Source organism: Nannobrachium achirus (assembly GCF_963921795.1).
Source record: "Nannobrachium achirus genome assembly, chromosome: 15".
NCBI classification, from domain to species: domain Eukaryota; kingdom Metazoa; phylum Chordata; class Actinopteri; order Myctophiformes; family Myctophidae; genus Nannobrachium; species Nannobrachium achirus.
In genome coordinates, this window is record NC_137822.1 from 16,400,813 (window position 1) to 16,424,363 (window position 23,551).

The following is a 23,551-nucleotide window of genomic DNA, read 5'->3' on the forward strand; positions in this document are numbered from 1 at the left end:
ATTTAACCCAATTTCCAGGACTATATAACAATAATTCAACTCAATAACAGGTCACTTCCTCCTATGCGCAATGCCCAAAGACAGGTAGTGTATGCCAGTGGTTCTCAACCTTTTCAGGCCGTGACCCCCGAAATAATCATATTTTAACTGGGGACCCGGCACCCTGACGAGCACCAAAGGAATTTTGCATAACAATGTTCTATTGTGAAAATAGCAGATCTACATGCTCACGCCTCGCAACTTTGTGAGCATGTAGATCGGCTATTTTCACAATTTCTGCCTCTAATATTTGACAATTTGGCCCATGTTTAATTTGTCATTTCAGAGCTATTAACAAAATCAATAACCAAAAACAATGCATAGCTATTTTTTCCAGGACCTTCCAGGACCCTTGATACATTCCCAAACTTTTTCAGTACTGGAAAAATATTTTTCTAATTTCAAAATATTTCCAGGAATTTCATGACCGTGGGAACCCTGTGGTTAATATATTTGAAAAACAACAACAATAATAATAATATCAATAAAGCAACCTAAATAGATGATTGCAATCAATGTTATCAGAAGGCACTCTTTAGACTAAGCTAACCTGTACTCTGAACTTCCAGGTGGTTCCAACAGGAACGCCAGGTACGGGCCCATAGTGATTGGAAGGAACAATGGTGCATTCCTTAGTGCGACCGACGCAGGCCATACCCTGCAAGTGCAGAGAGTAATCGACTGTAACATACAAAGCTTATATGGGCAGAGAGAGTCAGATTTGAGTTATCTTTTCTAAGTAGGTGTAATTTTCAAATCACAGAAAACGTTATAGACAAGGGGTTATTCTAAAAAGACTAGCACACTTTGTTCAATGGCAATTCAAATAATTGCTTTAACTCATAGCACACTTTAATGTGCCCGAGCATAATAGTCTAGACTTTTTTCTGTTAGTATATAAGTAATAAGCAAGTGATTTCCCACTGATGTTTGTAGGAAAAGTATATAGTAGTATATAGTCCAATGTCAGAAAAGTGGCCTTACTTACACTATGAAAGAATACAGGCCAGGAAAAAGAATGTCTAGGGAAATTTAAATACACTGCTTGGAGTACCAAAGCTGTCAGCTTGGCAGCTAGAAAGGGATAATTAAGTCTTAGAGGGAAACCTAAATCCCATCCCGTTGTGATGAGAGGAGATGGTGTTGGAAACAAACAGGGTTTATTAACAACGTGGCTTCCAAGTCCATCTCAGATGTCTTGTGGCTATTCTATTATGTCAGGTCATCTATGACATCAGTGAACATGACATCAGTCAACAACATTTTTGAATATGACATCAGTCAAATAAAATTTTGGGCAAAGTTTGTTCTAAAAAGTAGAAAGAAAATCCATCTGGGAGTTACTTCCTTGGGCTTACTGACAGTGTGCACAAGAAATTTCGTCCATTACACTCAATTGCGCGTTTCGCGTGAAACATTTTATGAAGAAATACACCTAATAGGGTATTCTTACCCCACACTTATATGATCTCATTCTGCTCATAGATATCAGAATAGAAGAAGAAGTACAGAGGCAATTTGTGTTCAGTTTACCAAGGGGGGGGAGGGTTCATAACTAGTCTTGTCTCTATCAAGTGGTACTTTCGGTTGTTAAAGACAGCGACTCACCTTCCCCCAGTCCCTTTGACTCCCAGTCGTTGCAGAGGGCATTTTGGCTTTCTTCTTGCTGGCTTTGAGCTTCTCTCCTGCTTTTATCACTTCACTCGTGTCGTTCTTACAGGTGGGACAGTACCTGAAGGAACATAGGGAACTCAGTTCGTGCCGTCATTAGCTCTGACAAAGCTAAGATGAAAAGGCCTAACAAAGGGCTTTAAAGATCTAAAAACAGGGCTCTGCTCTGATGAATCGGCTCTGCTCTCGATAAAAGTCTCGTTCATGCATTTGTGTGTACGCACAGAACAATCCAATCAATCTTAATTTAAATTCACTTAAGCATGACACTGTTGTATTCATCACAATGTGTTGTGCTGGTAGATCCTCTATTTTCATTCTCTATTTAGGCATTTAGCAGAGGCTCTTATCCAGTGCGACAATAACCAAGGTAATCACATACGGTACATAGAATGCTAGTTTAACTCTGTAATAAGTCCACTCCTTTATCCCTCTGCATCAAATATCCTCAGCAACAAAAGCACATCTACAAGCTCACAAAGCATTGCATGGCGACACGTGAGCATGTAGAATCGAGAAACTACACACTAGGGTTCGTGTTGGCAGGAGCGAGCTTAGGCAATTTGAGCCCAATTTGATACTGTACGTATAAATTACATATACACGTTGCGATGCATTGTAAGTTTGTAGATCTGCCATTTTCGCTGAACGTTCGCCTCGGCTCGGAATAGGGACGCTAGGATTCATGTGGTTAAGAATTATAGGCCTAGGCTATTTTTGAGAATAACGTGCCCAGAATAGGGAAGGGAAGCCAGGCCTCACCAGTCCTCGTCATCAGGGATGGTAGCTAGCGGGGGGTTGAGACAGTAGATGTGGAAGGCCATGTTGCACTCGTCACACAGCAGCTGCATGTGAGCGTCCTGCTTGCCACCACACACACAGCACGAGCAGAAGCGACACTCCACATCTGGGTCTGCTTTGCAGTGCTTACACTCTATGCCACTCTTTCCTGGAGAGAGAAAGCACGCACGCACAACCAGCATTTTAATTTTAAAGTGAACATTTTTGTAAGTGCATCGTATTCATCGCAGGCCATTATAGCCTGCAAGGAATGGCATGGCTTCCTATTATTTGCACATACATGCAGACATTTATAAAGAATTTAAATGACTGCATTATATAGAACAGACAAAGCATACTGCAGAAAAAAATAGACAGGTTAAAAATTACATACTGTAGCCAGGCAATTATACTTAGTTGCATGCCGGTGTCACAAGCTGAAAATAGTCCACCAACAAGCTCACAACGCATAACATTAGCTGCGTTTCCATAAAGCTTTTCGAAAATAGGAAGCGAATTGTCAGAAATTCAAAAAAATAAAAAGCGAATATAGCCCGTTTCCATCCACTGATGAAATGCGATTCTTGGGAGACCTGTTATAAATGACTTCCCGCGGGCCTGCACACAGTGCACAGAGAGCCTGGGATCGGAATGATCTTTTTCAGACCGAAACCGAGACTTGACAGACAGCTTGTGTCCGCCTCGAATCGACGTCTCAACCAGCAAGTTTCTGCGTCTGGATGGTGACCGATCTGCAAGCTCACAACGCGCCGCGGATGCGAGGTGCTGTGAGCTTGTAGATCGGCCACTTTTAGCACACAACGCAGTGTGACGACGACGAAGTGTTAGCCAGGATTTACTTAGGCTTGCACACAACAGCGCCGTAAAAAAAAACATCCGATGCAAGGTACAGCAGTTGGGAACACAGCACCAACAAGTTAGGAGCTCCCTTCAGCCAAATCGATATCATGCGAGTTCAATGCATTTTAATTCAAAACATATTCGCTTAGTGTTTCCATTTCCCATTTGCGCATTTAGTTTTTTTGATTAAGCCTCAAAATCCACCTCCTCCCTACCTTTAATTGTGACCCTAAATCAGAAATGTGTGACTATTGTGCCATGCATAGTGGCCCATGTGCCTACTATATGTCTGTGCTCTGGGAGTGTCATACTTTTGAATGGTCCATCAGCAGCAGAAAGGGCACGAGCTCCTGGTTTCTCCGCCTGGTAGACTTCATCCAGAAAGTGAATTTTACAATCCCCTATAACATCCCCTGGACTCCTGCGGATGAGAGCCAAAGAGAATGATAGAGGGTGTGTATGTGTGTGTGTGTGGGTGCGCGCGCACGCACGCAGGCACGCACGCACGCACGTACCAAGAAATTGGAGAAAGAAGGGAGAAGGAGATAAATGCAGTGATGAAGGAAGATGTAAGGAAGTTAGAGAGGTGCGGTGCCTATGATTAGTAAAAAAAAAGTTAGCACAAATCTGCAATGACATTTTAATTTGAGTAACTTCAGGAAGTGAACAATGTTCCACAGACCACTTGCCGTCACCACCTTCCCACCGTCCCACCTCACCCTAGCAGGATTTTGACGCGGAGCTCCTTGTTAGTCCGGGACGTCTGTTTCAGAGACTGAACCTCAGCGTCAAACCAGAAACCCCTCTCCTCGGGTATCTCCATGTTGTAGTTCACCATCACGTTCAGGCCCACCTTTAGCTGGTCCCATCGCAGAATTGTTCTGGCCCGCGGCCGCACATCCACCGGTCTCATCGGCACCACGCCATTCTCTGGATAGCTACAGGAAGGGTAAGGGGCAGAGACGGAACACAGCGGGTTAAATCTAACTATACAATTACCGGTCTTCATCATCACATGCATTCTCATATCTGCTGGTTTCCTCATATACTCGCGTCTATTCTTGTTCTTGGGAGGTTTGAGCAACAGTTAACGGATAATTGTCATAACCCATCACATCCAAACCATCGTCTGATCTAGCCTGACACTCAGCCTGAATTGACATTTCGTTTCACCCCATTATTCAGTCTGAAATGCTTTCGTCCACAGCAGTTTCTGGGATGGGCGTTGCCAAAGAGGCAGTCTTCTGCGATTGGTTCACCGCCTGACCAATCACAACAGTAGCAAAGCAGATGATGTAGTTGTTATTGGTGGCTACTGGCTAGTGAGTTGTTATGTGGCTGGCTAGTGGCTACTGGCTAGCCTGTTGCTTGCTACTTGCTAACCAAAGAAACAGGCAGAATAGGAGCGCTACGAACTAGTAATCAAACACAACAAAACATGTCTGCTACATAAACAAAACATGTCTGCTACTGATGTTTCATAGCGAGATCGATACAATCGCATGTTACTGCGGCGGGCAATGCGATGTTTATGTTTGGGAATGTGCGTACGGTACGGCGGCGGCGCTGGGTTACTTGGAATGAGTTCTGGGAAAACCCCACCCACGCTGCTCACAAGCCCAGAAGTCATCGAGTTGAAAGCTGATTCGCCGTACGGAATTCCAAACAAGGAAAACCTCTTCAAGCTCAAAACGCGCCACAGGGCGACACGTTTTGAGCTTGTAGATCGGCTATTTTTACTATTTTTGAATTGGTATCCCGAAAAGTATCTTTTTTTTCTTCTTTTGTTTTAAAATTTCAAATGCATTTATATGTTCTTATTGTACTTTATGAACTTAAATACAAATACACTGGACATAAAAAAAAATACTACAACATTTTAATACTAGTCATTTAGCTACTAATATAGACTGAAGTAATTAAAGCCGGTAATTTTTTCCATGTTTGGAATTGTAACAGCTGAAATCAACAATATATCAGTACTCCAATATCAACCTGTGGGCCGCATTAAGTGAAGGTGGGGGCCCCGGGCCGCCAGTTGCCCATGTATGATCTAGATTGAGAGGGAGAAAGTGGGAGGCAATCTTCATCATTATCATCATCATCATCAGAAGCAACAGGTGGATGTAGTTCCACTCCCTGCTCTCCCGCCCCTACCGTTTTCCCACCCGCAAACACAGGCAATTGTATTCGCTCCACCGCCCAGCCAAGCCAGACGCACCATGGAGTAATCGAGCCACAAAATCCCCGCCATCCTGGTCGGCACTTTACCCCTTTGCTGCCCGGACATAGCCTACTTCCAGACCATAGACCCCGCCCACTCTCAGAGTGGACTCTTTCTCTGGTCTGGAGCTGAGTACATGAATCGGGATTTATTTTCGGCCCGTCCAATGAGGGCGGGGGTTGGGGGTGGGTCTAACGAATATCCAATCTGCGCAGCAGTTGAAACGATTCAAACGAAGTTCACACACACAGGCAGGCTGAGGAAGGCACACACACACACACACACGCAGGCGCGTTGATTTCACCAAGCTGTTAATGTTGATTACATGTTTCTGGTCGCAGTTCTGTGTGGAAGCAGTCACTGGCACAGACAGAGACACACACACAATCACACACACACTCCGCGACCGTGCGTCGCGTCCACCGTGCGTCTCGATCACCGTGCGCTGTGATCGGACGCGCGCGTGCACGCTCGCAAAAAAGTCCCTCCCCCGTAAATCGCTCAGAATAGGCACAGTTTCAGACTACTGCGTGAGCTGAGTCTGAGATCAGGCTAGCCCAGACACCCTCTGTGTAATATATTTGTCTAAATGTGAATGCAGTGAGGGCTAACTGGAAAGAACCAGTTTTCTGGCCTGTAACTAATTCCCTCACAAATAATATACAGGCCTAAAGTAACTCAAATATTAATCGACCACTTCCTTACTAGCCAATATGGAGGCTTATGCCTACAGTGAGAACAATGCATTAGATGGAAGTTTAATTAAAGAAAGCCTTGCAGGCAACTCAGAAACCCCCTTGCACAGTGGGAGGGGCCGAGAGCAAAGCACGAAAGAGAACAGCAGTGTACGTGTTCGATCCCCCCCCCCCTCCCCCTCCCCAGACAGAGTCTGGCTCAAGTGCTTCCTCTGAAATTCTGTACCGGTCCAGCACAACCCTTCCAGGGTCAGTTGTGACTGGGCTCAAAGTGTGAACTCTAAACTTCAGGAGAATATTAACCAACTTACTGTATATATTTTGTTGCCGTACAGCGAATAGCGAAAATGGAAGATCTACAAGCTCACAGTGTGATGCGATCCATTGTGAGCTTCTGCCATTTTATACTATTTTTGAAAAGGGTTACATTTACGATTTCATGACATGCACAAAAAAAGGAATACCAGGTTGAAAGTGGTCAATTGCAATTGAAATGTTATCTTACTTTACCCCCCTTTGTTTGTGAAAGCCTGTAATAGTGTTAAATTCAATTCATACAATTAAATTCACCCTGCCAACACCAGAGGAAGAATTACTGTTAAATCTAGCTTATTTACATCAAAGAATAGTGATAGTAATTAACGTGTAGTGTTCCTGTTAAGAACATGAATATAAAAGTGAGCGGGCCTGCTGATCTGGTTAGTAGGGCCATTGGGACAAACGGTGTATTACATGAAAACGAAACTGGGGCATGGGGCAAAGATTTCCTTTTTTTTTTTAGGCCCAAAGGATTACTGGGGCTCTGGATGGGGGTACAAGGAGTAACACACACAAACACACACCATAGGAGAGGAGCACAAGTCTTGGAACACGATGAAACCCAGCATGAACAGAAGGGAAACAGAGGTGACACACAAAGGAGTTGAGGGAACCTAGCTGAAGACCACACAAGCTCTCTCCCACACTGACTGTACTATTGTACACTGTACCAATTTGCCCTACAGGCAACACAGTTACAGTGGAGCTGAAATAATGCATGAACCCACTGCTACACTGACCATCATGTGAGCTAATGAATAGATAATTGAGTAAGATGACAATGCAATAATGGTAAGGTTATGGCAATTCATCTAAAACAAATCAAGTAAATCTTGAATCTGAGAAGGGGGGAAAAAGTCAACAAACAGAACTATCATCACTGACACTAGCTGAGACTCTGGAGATAGGAGCAGGCTGCAGGAGGGCATGCTTTCAGTGAGATGGGTGATATCCAAGTGAGAAAAATAATAATAACTAGAAGCAGTGCTCTAACGAGCACAGGTCTCCACCAGGTAAGGTAGGTCCTGATGCCGCTAAATGTGAAAAGGATGCCATGTCTTCTTCTTTGGACTTTAACAGCAATGTGACACTGCATGCATGATTTGAGGCATTTTGTTCCAAAAAATAGTTTGGCAAAAGTCAACCTGCTGGTGGCGCTTAAACAGGCCAATGTGAAAAGAAGGCATTTGTTTTGTTCCTTGACCTAGTGGGAATGTGCGTCCAGAATTTGTAATCACAAGCTGTGCTCATTTTGTTCAAAATGGACCAATCCTGCACACTTTGGAAGCCAATGTTAGCCAATTAGTTTGGAATATGAAATATCTGTCCGATATCCGACTTGATCACATGACTATAGAGATACTGTGTTTGCATGATATTTGGATAAAATCTCAAGGAATAATATGACAAAATGTCAAGATATGAAAAATGCAGGGCAAAGGTTTGTCCTTGACCTCTAAGGATTGCACATACAAAGTTGCACACTGATCCTCTGATCATTGTTATACTGTAGGTAAAAACACGAATCGGCCTGTTAACCACCTGTTTCCGCGATAATTTACTGTAGAATTATGTGTGGGACACTTCCGGAGAACAGCAGACATGCAAGCTCACGTCGCGTTGCAAATGCAACGGCTGTGAGCTTGTAGATCACTCTCGGCTGCGACGCCGGAAACCGCCGCACACCTTCTGCGCAATGCACGATGGGACTTTGGAAACTTGTGGATAGCGCCACCATGAGGCTGATTTATGCATGCACAATTTCACCAAAATCGCACACTGCGTTCATGATTTCAAGCAATTTATTTAAAACGGACCAATCCTGCAAACTTTGGAAGCCAGTTTTAGCCAATCAGGATGGAATATGGAAAATCGGAGAGATCCATGTCGATCACATGACTGTAGAGATACTGTCTACCAATTTGTGTGATTTTTGGACAAAATCTGTAGGAGTACTGGCCAAAAGTTAGTTTTTCAAAAATCGGCTTCCTGGTGGCGCTAGAACAGGCCCATGTGAAAAAGGGAGTGTGTGTGCACAGTTTGGCAGCGACCGGGCCAACGGCGCCGGAGATTAGCTGGACACACGGACACATGCACGGAAGGACGGACGGAGGCGAAAACATAGTCTCTCTCCATGCCTTTCGGCTGTTGGAGACAATAATCACACACTGAATGTTTCATTTGCAACTGGGGGACATTCATCATTATCAGGAGTCTTTATGCATCCTTTGTTCTAAAGTACTTTTTGAGTAACAGGTTTGGAAAGTTGCTGAGCCTGTACATCTGAATATACTCCAATTACTCTACTGCAGAGGAGCAGTGTGTATGCAGTCTTGTCTTAACTCCTGCTTAATGTGTGAATGAGTCCTTAATGGTAAATTACAAGGCTTTTAAATGCATCCATTTAATCAGCCTTAAGAATCTTACAAAAAAGGAGATTAGGAAGTGCAGCACACAGCAATATCTGGAGTGTTAATTCAATATGAATTAACAGATTTTACAGAACGCGAGCTCCTCACTGTGGGTGGTAGACTGCGGTGAATACGAGAGTGGTCGTTTAATTTATCGCAATTGCCACAGGATTTATTCATTGACCAAAGAATAAATCTATGAAACAAATACAATTGACAAAATGGTGCTATGCAATAATGTGTTGAAATTGGTAGATTTTGTCATTTTCTGGTGATGTCTATATATTCATTTCTATATAGAGTTTCACTACTATGATTAGTTGCACTGTGTGAATCTAGATTTCTAAACTAATTAAAATCCCTTGTGTGAGCAACTGTAGAACACATTTTCTGTGTAGACCAAAAAAAGTGACGCCAAATGTTCAGGGGTGGTGATTCTAAAAGAAATACATTTGCAAGATCCCAAAGTTCACATTCATTACAATGAGGAATTATGCTGATAAATGCAACAGTATATCTGATGTACTAACAATGGAGTTACACTTCAGGCATTTAGCAATTTAGGCCTATTTATTTAGGCAGAGCACATTTCAGAGTGCAGGATCAGACTAAGTGGCATGAATCCTGGGCAACAGGGTAAACTGGTCACATAAATAGAGATCACTCAGATCAGATAAATCAATGAAGTGCTACAAAGTAACTAGGATAAGAGGTTAACATCAAACCTAGCAGCTGTCTAAATCACTCCATCTCAATGTGAGGTCCAGGGAGCACCAGGGGGTCTAAAAGGACCCTTATGGGTCTGTAACTTTGAGAGTGTACAAATAGAAGCAAATGGGTCCATAAAAGTGTTGTTGATTGATCAAATGCCTTTCTCGCCGTCTTTGTGATGATAATACTCAGTAGAGTTCTCAAATTCTGCCCGAACCCGACCAGACATTTAGGGTAGGGTAGGGCCTAAAATGTATGAAATATATTTCAAGTAACGAGAGTAACTTGTGATTGAGTTCTCAAATTCTTCCCAAACCAGACCATAGCCAACCCGACGATTTTGGGGGTTAGGGTTATGCCAATTATGCCTATTAGTCGAGCCGGCCCAGTTAGGGCCGGGCCTTCATTTTCAGGCCTGTTGAGAAACAGGCGTTGACACTAAGGGTTGCCCACCTGCCTTTGGCAGGTAAAGATGTTGGGGCAGGTGGAGTTTGCTTTCAGGTTGCCCAATCAGGTCAGTGCTTATTTGAGAGGGGATGCAACAGTCTATAAACACAACACCAGATATCCGTCTAAACACCTGAATGTGGCCAGACCGTTGTCTCTTGGTCTGTGGATTGTAAAACAAGAGTACTGTTTACGTATAATGTGCCGTTTTCACTGTTGCTACACTTCAAAATAAAAAATAACCCATAGTCATATTCAAAGCTATGTAGGTATTTGGCATAAAAATCTAGGTATGACATTTATCGTCACACAGCCCTAGAAAGTGAAAAAATAAGTGTTAAATTGAGCGGTAAATACAATGTTACCCATCATCATTTTATAATGGACGATTTACGATGTGGGCAAGTGACCTTTGGGAAAGTAGAAACTGACCTGTACGTGCCCAATGAGCAAGTGCCTCTGAGGTTTCCCACAGACAGACAGGCACTAAGTTGTGTGAGAGTTGTGTGGGGGAGGCGGGGGGCAGAGACAGCACAATGCATTGCGGATGGAAGTCTAGTGGTTTGAAGTCTAGTGAGAGTCCTGTGGTTGCACAGAGCACCATCCAACAAGCACACAACACGCACTAGACTTCAAACCACTAGACTTCCATCCGGAATGCATTGTGCTGTCTCTGCCCCCCGCCTCCCCCGCGACCGAGTATTTCCCGGTGAATCTGTGTGCAAAGGTGGGAGCCAAGGGTTGCGAGCTTATGAGAAACAACTAAAATAAGACCTTAAAACCTGGAGAAAACAGTTGCGTGCATTAGCTGAAGATGACGATAAAGGAAATAATTTAATGGAAAACATTAAATTAACTTCTGAAAAGCATACACGGCCTTAAAACATGGCAAAAACAGTTGTGTGCATTAGCGCAAGATTAGATGAGGATAAAGGAAATCATTAAATGGAAAACATTAAATTAACTTCTGAAAAGGCTTCACCCACCTCGAGTCTATAGCCTACTAAAAACTAGTGAACCGCGATCTTGCCACACGACAATAATTGTGGTTGTAAACAATAACACAGACAATATAAATCCTTGTTGTGGGAAGAAAGGATATCATCATGGCCCCAAATAACTTTTAAATATCTTGCAATTGGCGACGAGTCTCTTACTAAATCGGCAAGATTACATTACATAACATAATACATAAAAGCTACGCTATATAACCTCTCCATCATCAGCAATAGTCAGTGGTTGGTGTCCCCCACACTCCCAAGCCCCCACCGTTGCGCACAGATTCACCGGGAAATACTCGGTCGCGCCTCCCCCACACAACTCTCACACAACTTAGTGCGTTCCAGTCTGAGTGCAGCCTGAGACCTTAGTGCCAAGTTCTGTCAACCCCTGCCATGATGGCAAAATACGGCTACTATACAAGTATTTAATAAACACATTATTGCCCAGCATTTGTCATTGCCCTCAGTATCCGGCCTAAAGCAGGGCTGTACCAGCCCTCATCTTTCATCTTATATTATTGATGCAAAATGGTACAGTAACACAATTGTATAAGGAGGTAGGCAACAGCCATCTTAAAACCCATTCAAAACGGGTACACACTATTGTGTATCATTATTTTATGCTTTAACTATTGAAAAATAGCAGATATACAAGCTCACAGTGAGGCACCGAGTGCCGCGCTGCGAGCTTGTAGATCTGCTATTTTTGAAAAATTGTGAAAATTTGAATTTTGACCCGTTTTTATAAGTGTCTTTTGAATCCTTCTAAGATTTTTTTGAAAAACCCATGTTTCTATGTCAGCAATCTGGCTAGCCATCGTCAAAGAAAAGGTCCTTTTCACTTAACCCTCTAAGGCCCACTGTTGTACTATTACAACGTTTGTATTTTATCCAAAAAAAGGTTTAAATCATTTCATTTTAGCTCCCCCTACCACCTAAACATCACCATTGGATTCTATTGTTTAGTATTGCAATATTTGCATATAAATACCCCCCACAGGGGCTGACATTCACACCCGCCACACGCGCTGACATTCCAGAGTTTTGACGAACAACATCTCACTTTTTCATGGAAGCTATTCCTCACAAAAACATAAGTAAAATGCCTGTACTATTTTTTTTGGTGATCATTAGAATGTCTAGAACATGTACATATGTTATTATTGTGATTTATGATTTATGGCTATAAAACCTTACAAAAACATTTTTTTGAAAAAAAAAAAATACAATTTCCTCTTATTAGGACTCCTACAACACCATCTGATTTTTTTAATTTTTTTATTTCAAGTATTTCTATATTTGGGCCTTAGAGGGTTAAAGGGCCTACACCATGCTTTTAAAACTATATTTTTTGTATAAATATATGCTCAAAATTGAGTCTTAGACAGGTCTTAACCCTCAAACACACACTCTGACCATTGCTTTTGTTTCTACTAGCTGTGCTATTATTAGGCTCTCAAGCTGCAATACCAAAACGGCCTTTGTTTGCTCAGTGGCGCATCTAGTGGGGTTTTTTCCTCTCCTCTCCAACGTTGACAACAAATATATTGGGCCAATTAAAAATAGGATAATGTTGCAGCTCTGATTATAGCCTACTGTAGGCCTATGTTGTATGATATAAGCCTACTGTCAAATGACACAGGGCGACCGTTGCTAGACCAGACATTAGAGAACGTTAATCTACATTAGACAATCAACCCCACCCGCATTGTATTTATGTATAATGTATAAAAATGTATGAAATTTAACAGCCCATTTATTTATTTATTATGGCGATAATGTACCATCTGCGGTGCAGATGAAAACGCTCCAACCAGGAGGAAGAGGAGCCGGTCGAGCGACCAGACCGAGCGTAGTTGCCCGACGTAGGTGCACCGTCTCGGCGTGAGAGATACGTAGTATGCAGTGAAGAAAAGAATATAGCCTGGTTTATAGGCTGTTATATAGCCGGGGATAAGGACCGGGGTGTTTTACTCACTCTAGCCGCGAACAGTGACAGAAGAGGCGGGCTGTGAAGCTCTCTCAAGCCGGCGACAGGGAGGGGAAAACCGGGGGTGGGACAGCGATAGGAGAGGCGGTCTATCACGGACACGGAGGAGGAGGGAAGGGGGTCCGACCGGCATGGACCCCCTGCGGGCCGGGGAGCAGCAGGAGGCCAGCGGCGGCCGCTTAGCGGCGCTGCGACTCGGCCGGGGAGGAGGGAAGCTCCATGGGTGGCGGGGACACCGTCTGCTCCCTGCCCGGGGAGAGAGACCTGGGCAACGGGGGAACGGCGCGGGCCAGGGCTGGTTTGTGGTTTGTGGCAAAGGCAAAGCCAAGATTGATCTGGGCTTTTCTTCACAGCCACAGACAGGACCATCGCCATTAAAAATAGTATTTTGTTTCCTTGATAGAAGGGACGAAGCTTGGGTCCTCGCAGTCTATAACGTCACATATTTAGTGCAATCCAGGAACGTTAAGACTTCTCCTTGGACAAGTTGATAGCAAAAATGTTGATAGAATAAAAGAAGGAAATGACTATACAGGGAGGCAGAGTGAGAGCACTGAGTGAGCAACCCCAGAACAGTAAGCCAGCTGCAGATGGAGGTGGAGGCTAAGCAAATTAGAAACAAATGAGGGGCTGGGTTTACAACAGTAGCTCTGGTTTTTACCTGAAGGACCCCCAAAATGATATTTATTTGGCCACGGACCCCCACCTCAAAATATTTAGTTCCAGGGACCACCCCCAGAAGCAACATTTGAGTTACAAACGTTCGCTTTGAAAATACATATATTCAAAGATTTGCACATATTCTAACAAACAAAAAAAAAAAATAGCAGATCTACAACCTCGCAGTGCTATTTTTCACTGGTTAAAGCATTCAATAATTCTAGGCCTAAATGGGTTAAATAGAATGATTTGTTCCAATATATGGAGCCACGGCTACCAGCAGGCTGAAATGACAATGTTACATGGCACATGACGTATACCATCTGCACATCATCTGTAATGACAAACATGGCGACTAAATTGCATGAATTACACACTGCATTAACATACGACGCAAGTCAAATTTTATGTCTATATTTGTTGCTCTCCGCAGTATGAGCATGCTAAATATGTTCCGCTGAGCCATAGCTTAACTGTAAAACCAGATCTGAGAGGCTTGCAACCCTGGTGCCAGAAAGCAGTGGAAAGGAGATCCTCCTAGCAACATCCAAACCATGGTTATGTATGAGGCACGCGTTACCAGTGGTGGAAAGAAGTACTGAAATGTTTTACTCAAGTAAAAGTATCAATACTGCAATGTAGAAATACTCTGTTACAGGTAAAAGTTGGCAATTCAAAATGTACTTGAGTAAAAGTACAAGAGTATTGGTATAAAAAATTAAAATGTACTTAACCCATTTAGGCCTAGAATTATTGAATGATTTAACCAGTGAAAAATAGCAGATATACAAGCTCACAGTGCGGCACCGAGTGCCGCGCTGCGAGCTTGTAGATCTTAAAGTGGTGAAAATGTGTGCAAATCTTTGAATATGTATTTTCAAAGCGAACGTTTGTAACTAAAATTTTACTTCTGGGGGGTCCCTGGAACTAAATATTTTGAGAAAGAGGTCCGTGGCCAAAATAAAACAATCATGTTGTGGAGTTTGGGTTTTCTGCTTTGATTATGCAGGGTCCTGTGTGGGGTGTGACTCTTGTGTCAGGCAATTAGGGATGGGACGATATGAAAATTTCATATCACGATTATTGTGACAAAAGAAATAGCGGTTTACGATATTATCACGATAATCAAAATCCATTATCCTGGGGCGGAACATTTGCCAAAAAATAGACAATCTAGATCCTTGAGACTCCAGTTGTCTCCACTGAATTTGGGAAAACTGCATTCAGATTTTGTGCCTCAGATACCTGGAATACATTACAGGCTTCACTCAAGTATAATTCTCTTGTTCCCCTCGGACGTTTTAAATCGGACATATCAACTTTGGCAAATCAAAACTGTATCTGTTTTAATTGATATTGATAACTCATGTTATAGAAATCTCTTTGGATCATTTGTGTTATTTACATACTATGTATTCTCATTTCCCTTGCATATTGTTGTTGTATTTTGTATAACTATGTTTTTGTAAATCTGTTGAAATGTGTTGTAATCTCGGCACTCCTGAAAAAGAGGGCACCAGCCCTCAGTGTGTTACCGAGAACTAAATAAAGGTTGAAATGAAATGAAAGCTTGTAGATCTGCTGTTTTTTGGCAAAAACATCTGCTAGAGAGTAAAAATAAATGTATCAAGTATGAAGTATCAGGTTATAGGTACCTTTTACCAATTATAGAGGGTTTAAGTGGTAGTGGATATGCAGCTCAGCAAATAAAAAGTGAATTAATCCCAGGGCATGACGGAGGACGATATCACGATAAATGAACTCTCCACGATATGATTATCGTGAGTATTTTTTAATCACGATGAAAGTTAATATCGCGTATCGTCCCATCCCTACATGCAATCAGATCCAGCCTGGGTTTGGTCTGGTAAATAATGGAAGACACCTGTAATGGTGGTGGTGTAATGGTGGTGGTGTAATGGTGGTGGCGTTGTAAGCAATTAGGAAAAGGTAAAATAGAAGAGGGGGCATAAATATGTGTTTTCTTTACGATTTGACTGTCAAAAACAGCAGTTGGTTAAGTCTTTCTGCAAGGTCTTCCCATAAGAATGCTTTGGTAGGTTTCTGCTAGTGGCCTTGGCTTGTCAAGAGGACACAAGCCTGATTTATTCCCAGTTGTACTGCCAGAAAAAACAAACTATAATAAAAAGAATGTCGTTTTGGCAAGTTAAAATCTTAACATTATTACTCAATAAGCCATAGCTATACCCATAATAATTCCAACCATATAATCCTACACACACACACACACACACACACACACACACACACACACACACACACACACACACACACACACACACACACACACACACACACACACACACACACACACACACACACACACACACACACACACACACACACACACACACACACAAAACTGTATGTTCACAGCAATTAAAGAGATAAAAAAGACAGAAAGAAGTAACGCTCCCAGAACTCACAGGTTAGGTTACCATAGAAACGGCTGCTTCTGAACGATTTCGCTAGAGAAAAAGGGGAGCAAAAGAGAGGAGTCCAAATTGTAGCATCATCCACACACCAACCCCCTCTCTCCTTCCTCCTGAACAGCAAGACCAAAGCCACTGCAGTTTCCAACAAGCCCACCCACCATTACTGACAGCAGCAAGATTTCTACCACAACTTTGCACGACACACATCATGACACAAGCGCACACCAATTCATGTGTGACAAGCAGCACACACCCACAAGCACGCACGCACGCACACACCCTACCTTGCTAACCTTTTAGAAGCATACTCTATATTGAAGGTTATTATTATTGCTGCCCCCAACACTAAACCGTATTTCATTCATCTTTCTACTGTGAACATAGCCTTAAATTGTGTTAACAGAGTCAAGCAAAACGAAAGAACGCTGCAATTTCATGTAAAATATGAATATAACTGAATGAGGTTTACAAAAGGAAATGCTACCAGATTTTGACCTTCACATATCCATTTATGCTAGCTCTGCTCGCAAGAAATTATACAAGCAGCCTTCACTGGCATAAAGGACCCATCACTTACTCTTCATATTTAATATGGTAAATAACATCGTCTCCGTTGGCGGCAGTCAAGCTTTTGGCCGTTGCTGCAGAGTCTGTTTGAGAAGTGGAGGCTCCACTACAGTCTGAGTTTAAAACCACATTATTTCCATTATTGTCCGTGGTTGTTGTGGTTGGACTCTGGGTTTGGGTCTGTCCGGGACCAGCCTCCAGCTTGCCATTAGTCCTTTTGGGAGGCCGGCCAACCTTGCCTTTGGGGGGTGTCGGTGCCTTGGGGGCTCGCGTCACCTTGTCAATGCAGGCCTCGAACCAGGCACCGAGGCTCACATCCCTGCAGTCCACCAATTCATTGACCTGAGGAGACACACACAGACAACAATAATACTCTGGCGAGTAGATGTACTAATGATTTTAAGATTTACAGGTTAATAAGAGAAATGTCATTTGTCTATACTTGCTTAAGGTACTGCACCAGGGGTGTGTGTTGGTGAAAAGCACAAACATTAGATTAATGCCGGTGAGTTAGGGCATTAACCAAAAAGTCGACTCAGTCGACTTCATTACACAAGTTGACTCCCACCAGGGAAAGTCGAAGTTGGAAAAGAAAATCCTTTATATTTTTCTATCATTATTTTAGCTCCATGTGTGCGTGTGTACAGCATTCAAACATAGGATTGCTTATTGTCAATGACAGAATTAGGATTATTATTATTCAATGATGCTGGTTGCAGTGGAATCTATGATATTAACATCAAAAGCCTTATTAAAGGGTGAAAGGATGCTTCATTCTTCTTCTCTGAATGTAAACATCGACATTTCAGGATGTGGACTGCTGTTTGGGGATTAGCTGCGCGCTACAAGGTATTTTGGAACTATAAATAGATGATTTATGAAGAAAAAAGTAACTTTGCAGCGGTGAAAATTAGCGCTTTTGGAGGACTGCATTTACCCCCGTTTTGGCTGTGGGGAGAGATCTGGAGGAGTCCTGGGGATGTAGCAACAGGGACGACTATGACAGAAATCCATCATACAAGGTATGTACATACGTGATAAAAGGCTGATTAAGGGGGGATATGTTTTATTCTGGAATTTTCCTTTAAGGGAGTTTAGGCTATTCAATGAAGTCCAGAGGTAAGTCATTTTCAGGTTTTTTTTCGGCGGCAAGAGACGCTTGCCGCCGATATCGCTGTGCCGACCAGACGGAACCCGTTGATGAAAAACTGAGCACCTTCGGTCGTTTGCAGATCTCGGTAGCAAGTATGATGAAGAACTGAGCATGTTCGCTCGTTTGCCGACCTCGCTAGCCGTCAACCCGTCTGTAGTGATGAGGGGGTAAACGCTCCACTGCAGAGTGTTCCTCTAGTCTGCTACTGGCGCAGAAGCAAGCCTAAACCATTAAGACTCCCTAATCACATGCATACACAAGTAGGCCTGTAAGTGCCATTGGTTCCTGGCGCTAAATGGGACAGATCCATGTTGATGACATGACTATAGACATACTGTGTGTGTACCGCTTTGCGTGATTTTAGGGCCAAGTCTTTAAGGCTGGACTCACACATATGCGTGAAACATCTTCTCCGTATCGTCTGAGAATGGCCACTGGGGGCGCCGTACTAATGCATTGTCAATGGAAGGTTGTTTGGTTTTTTGTCGTTGCCGTGTCTCTAGCTCAACCGCAGCTTGTCTTTTGGCCAAGAGACACGGCAACGACAAAACACCAAACCTTCCATTGACAATGCATTAGTACGGCGCCCCCAGTGGCCATTCTCAGACGATACAGAGATGTTTCACACAAATGGAGGAGATATGAGTAGGGGAAAAGTGTGATGTGAAGTGACAGACAGACAGACAGACAGACAGACAGACAGACAGACAGACAGTAACTGCGACAGTACACTTTAAGACATAATAAGACAGAATAAAGCCATAATAAGAAATAATGTGTTTGTAATTAGAACCAATATTATTTTATTAGATAAAAACAAAGACAGAATAGCAGAAAGAGCGAATACATTATCTGGCAGCAGTCCCGGTAGTAGGACCGGCGGCCGCCGCACGGAATAGTAGGTAGGCAGTTTACCACTACGGGACCTGCCGGTCCTACTGGCGGGACTGCTGGTCCTATCGCCGGTGATGCAGTGCGACTGCTGGTCGAACTGTCGTGCGGCAGTGTCTGCCACTGCAGTTCCGTGGCAGGTGCCCGTGCCAGAGAATGTATTCGCTCTTTCAACTATTCTGTCTTTGTTTCTGTCTAATAAAATATATTAACTCTAATTACCAACACATTATTTCTTATTATGGCTTTATTCTGTCTTAAAGTGTACTGTGAAATAGGATGGGACCGACATTTTCCCATCACACATTTGAATTAGACCATATTCTCAATCTCAATTCCTATATCAATTGATCAACTCCTAAGCAAAGCTAGCGCTAATGCTCTGTGTTTGTTAACGTCCGAGCTGAGATTGTTGCCAGATTCTGTGAGTCAAACAAGCAACCAGGTCTATGAAAACAAGCCCAAACGAGATTAGTTTCACCACTTGAGCCCCATTACATCAGCTATTTTAAAAAATAATCCTGAGAGCAAGCCCAAATAAGAAACCCACAACTATGATTATTTACAAGCCTTAAGTCGCATATAATAAGCAGACCTGGCAACACTGGCAGAGTGTCAGACTTCTTTGCATGCGCAATTTCTGTCGGCCGATCTAGTTTGTGCTTAGTCTTAGTCTGTGGCTAGCCATTGTCAAAGAAAAGTTCCTTTTAATTTGAGTAGCGCTACATTCTGTTCTTGAGAGATTAGTGCCAACTAAATGACACAGACTGCCATAGACTGCCAGTCTGAAAGAGTCTGAATAAGTGTTTGGTGTAGAGTCACCTTTTAACAATATGTTTATTTACCATGACTGGTAACCGCTACGGCAAAGGCATGATACGTGTGGGAAAAGCAGGTTTTTTGTGCAGTGGTTCTCAAAGTGCGGTCCAGGGACCTCCTCGGGAGCACAGATCCCCGCCAAGCTGGGTTGCCTACCCAGGGCTGTGTTGCCACCTGTTATAGTGCCACCATGAGGCCAATTTGTAAAAGTTCTTCCTTGGCCTAGTGAGAATGTGCATTCAAAGTTTAACGTCAATTAGACACTGCGTTCATGATTTGTTTTGTGCAAAACGGGCCACTACCCCGGAATGGAAAATGAAACTCTGACAAAATGCATTTAACATTTTTGATGCACTGCACTTGATCTGCCCTTTGACTAATGTTCATTTACTGCATCTAATCTGATTTTGTTTAGTTTATAAATGCCACCTCACTTCAAGGAGGTTTTATTCGTCAATGAAAAGAAGCAAATGTTGTTGGGACTTTCCCCTCAAGATTTCTCTAATTGTCTCCGCCATGCCTTTCGACATGGCCGAGAATATGTTTTGCACCCTGTCTAACCAAGGAATAAAATGAAAATGTTCAGGTTAGCCTCATGGTGGCACTATAACTGCAGTGATCGGTGGATAACTTTGTATGCATACTCTCTTGTCTAGACCAGAGGGTTTCAAAGTGGGAGACGGGGCACCCTGGGGTGCCGTGACGGCAGTCCAAGGGTGCCGGGAGATAATTTGATAATATTGGAATTTATTTGGACACTTGAAAAAATATTTACTATCATTTTAAACGTGAAGTACAAAGTTATTTTCAGTCAGTTCTAACCAACATGGCTATATTATCTCAACGTTTTCCTCGCAACATAATCACAGAAATATTGTAACTGTCGGGCAGAAACCTCGTATCTCCAAGTTTCAAATGTGTAATCTTTTGGTAAAGCAAGGCCCTGCTTCATCATACAAGACTGTCGCACAAAACTAGTGAAAACAGACGATCTACAAGCATGTGCTTGTAGATCTGCTGTTTTCACTGGTTTAGTGTTTTTTATAGATAGAATACAAAACGAACGGTTTTAGACATACAAGGTTTCTACCCGACAACGACAATATTATGCTATAAATATAAGGTGCTGGGAGTGAAAATTATAATGTAGGGGTGCCTCGGATTAAAGAAATATTCATGGGGTGCCCTGAGACAAAAAAGTTTGGGAACCCCTGTTCTACAGCACCACCAAGGAGGCGGACTCATGTAAAACTATTTTTTTGATAATACTCTTTACGATTTTCCAAAAATGTTTCACGCTAATCGATACACATGATCTCTATGTGATCAACATAGAGCTGTTCCGATTTTTCATGGTGGCAATATGCAGCATGTTTAGTAAAAAATCACACCCGTGTGAAGTGGAGCTGTGTGTGTGTGTGTGTGTGTGTGTGTGTGTGTGTGTGTGTGTGTGTGTGGATCATGTGTACCGATTTTTGTGACATTTGAAGAAAATATGTAGGAAAAGGAGCAAAAAGTGTGTTTTGGAGAAAATTCAAGATGGCGGACAATCTATCATGGCGCAAATGGGCGTGGCCTATATGGGGAGATGCGTCATGGCCCAAGGAATCCAGGGAAAAAATATTTTTAATTTTCCGACCTACGGTTCAAGAGTTACAGGCCAAAACGTAAAGTGGGGTGTTATGGCGCCACCATGCGGCCAAATTACACAATTATTTTTCATTTAATCCTTGAAATCATTATGAACCTCCTCTCCAAGTCTTGAAACTCTAGCCCCTATGGTTTGCGAGAGACAAATAATTGAATGTGAGTTTTTGCGATTCCCATTATAAGTCAATGGGGAAAATTAATTCACTAATAAATTAATATCAATTAAACTATAGAACCTTTCTCTTAGAAAAGTAATAGCCCACGATTCCCGAGTAAGCCGGTCGATTTGACATATGGCGCGAGTGTGTGGTGGCAAAACTGTGGGACTAGTGGCGTGCCGAAGTTTAGGAAGTTCAGGCTACATACACACACACAGACACACAGACCCACACAGCCACGTATAGGGAGCCTGTGCTTCACACAGCTCCAAATATGCCCTTGAGACCTCTGTGTTAATCGAAGAGAACTGCACCCCTGGGATCCATAAAGGATTCATTCATTCTCCTTCACCCTATTAAATACTCCACAATTGCGATAACGCCGTTATTCAGGAAAACGCATTTACAGTCCTGAAATAAACATCAAGCCCTTTGACATCGTTTGGCTAAATACAACATACATTGCCTTCTCCGAAATCAATGAAAAATAACTGCAGTGCAGTAGATGCCTACTACCATGGAAAGGTATGTGTTCTTGACATCCTGTGAGGTCTAACAATTTACCAGTCATCTGCTTAGTCATCAGTCTGCCTGGCTTCTAGACTAGCCTACTGGCACAAACAAAGTCAGTCCAACACATATAATCCCCAGATAGCTAGGCTAGCCAAGCGGCAGATCACAGAGAAGCACAGGAGCTCACGCAACGATGCAACCACGCAACCAGAAACACATACAGGTCCTGCATATATATGGGTCCTGCATGGCTAGCCTCCATTTTCAATGTGTAATTGGGCCTGTGCCTGTCTGGCAGCAGCACTCGCAGCATCAGCCCCCCTGCAGGTTGGCTAGCCCGATAGGCGATCATTATGATTACACAAAGCATGTGTCACTGGTTGTGTGTGTGTGTGTGTGTGTGTGTGTGTGTGTGTGTGTGTGTGTGTGTGTGTGTATGTGTGTGGTGCAGCACGCACATATGTGTGTGTAAAAAAGCTTACGCACATATGTGTGTGTAAAAAAGCTTAATGTGAATTGGAGGAGAATCAGAACTTAAAGGGGAGGACCACCCATTTTCAATATCAACTATATTTATATATGTTAATATTGAGTGAACATTAGCCCAAGTGCCCCCCCTCCTGCTGAGCTGGGAACGGAGTTGTGATGATTTGGGGGTCACGTGACCATGTAGTCTAGTGTCACGCGGACAGTCTATGCTGGCAGATGGGCGGGGTTACACAACCCGGGAGTCTCCGGCCAATAGCATGTGTTCTCCTCCCCCCACCCCCCTCTGCTCAGCGCAGAGAACGCTGCTGCGTCATGACGTCAACAAATTCGGTGCGACGCCTCCACTCTGATTGGTTAGGGAAATTCTACACTTCCCATAACAGTGATTTTAACATGATCACACAGGCTTTATTTTTCTACCGATCGCCAAATAAAGGCTGGGTTCCGAGGCTACGTGACCAGTGACGTCGGCACGTTGTCAAATGCAGCCCGCCCCATACATTTCAAGGGGACATTTCCACCTTGGCAGAAACAGCGCGACTTCAATTGAAATATAGAGCCTTTTCAGCCATTTCTGTAATATTATGTACCAAGGGCTGTGTCTTGTGAGCTAGAATATGTCTCCATGTGCCATTCAAAACGAGCAGGATCTACTATTACCGCCATTATTCCTTTGTTTACACGGAACTAGGGAACTAGGGTGGAAATCATATGCCCATATTTGGAGGAACGTGGTATCGTCTTTCAAGTAAACGAGCGACGAACGGCCGCGGCGCCGCTCTCAGAGCTGATATGGAGGAAACGAGGCGGACAGAGAGAGAAACAAGCACAGACACAGTGAGAGAGAAACCAACTTTCTCCAAGAATGTCCTTTGAGGAGCATGGTGAGGAGCTGATTGTTTTGATTTTCGCCTTTGACTTCCCTCTTCTGAGCGCTGTTCATCACTCGCTGAAAGACGTCATCACATTCCACCAAATATGGGCATATGATTTCTGCCCTTCCCTGGTTTAACCGTGTAAACAAAGGAATAATAGCGGTAATAGTAG

At 43.1% G+C, this 23,551-nt stretch overlaps 1 protein-coding gene across 3 annotated transcripts in view; it reads right to left on the bottom strand.

Annotated features, from left to right (window-relative positions):
- Window positions 1-23,551, bottom strand: part of uhrf2 (ubiquitin like with PHD and ring finger domains 2) — a 49,333-nt gene that overhangs the window by 10,535 nt on the left and 15,247 nt on the right. For all 3 annotated transcript variants that reach the window (XM_080742667.1, XM_080742668.1, XM_080742666.1), the window contains exons 3-8: window positions 16,842-17,173; window positions 4,071-4,289; window positions 3,663-3,772; window positions 2,473-2,659; window positions 1,648-1,771; window positions 590-697 (exon numbers count right to left, since the gene is read on the bottom strand). In XM_080742667.1, coding sequence (XP_080598793.1) covers window positions 590-697; window positions 1,648-1,771; window positions 2,473-2,659; window positions 3,663-3,772; window positions 4,071-4,289; window positions 16,842-17,173 — 1,080 coding nt within the window. The remainder of the gene's footprint in view (window positions 1-589; window positions 698-1,647; window positions 1,772-2,472; window positions 2,660-3,662; window positions 3,773-4,070; window positions 4,290-16,841; window positions 17,174-23,551) is intronic.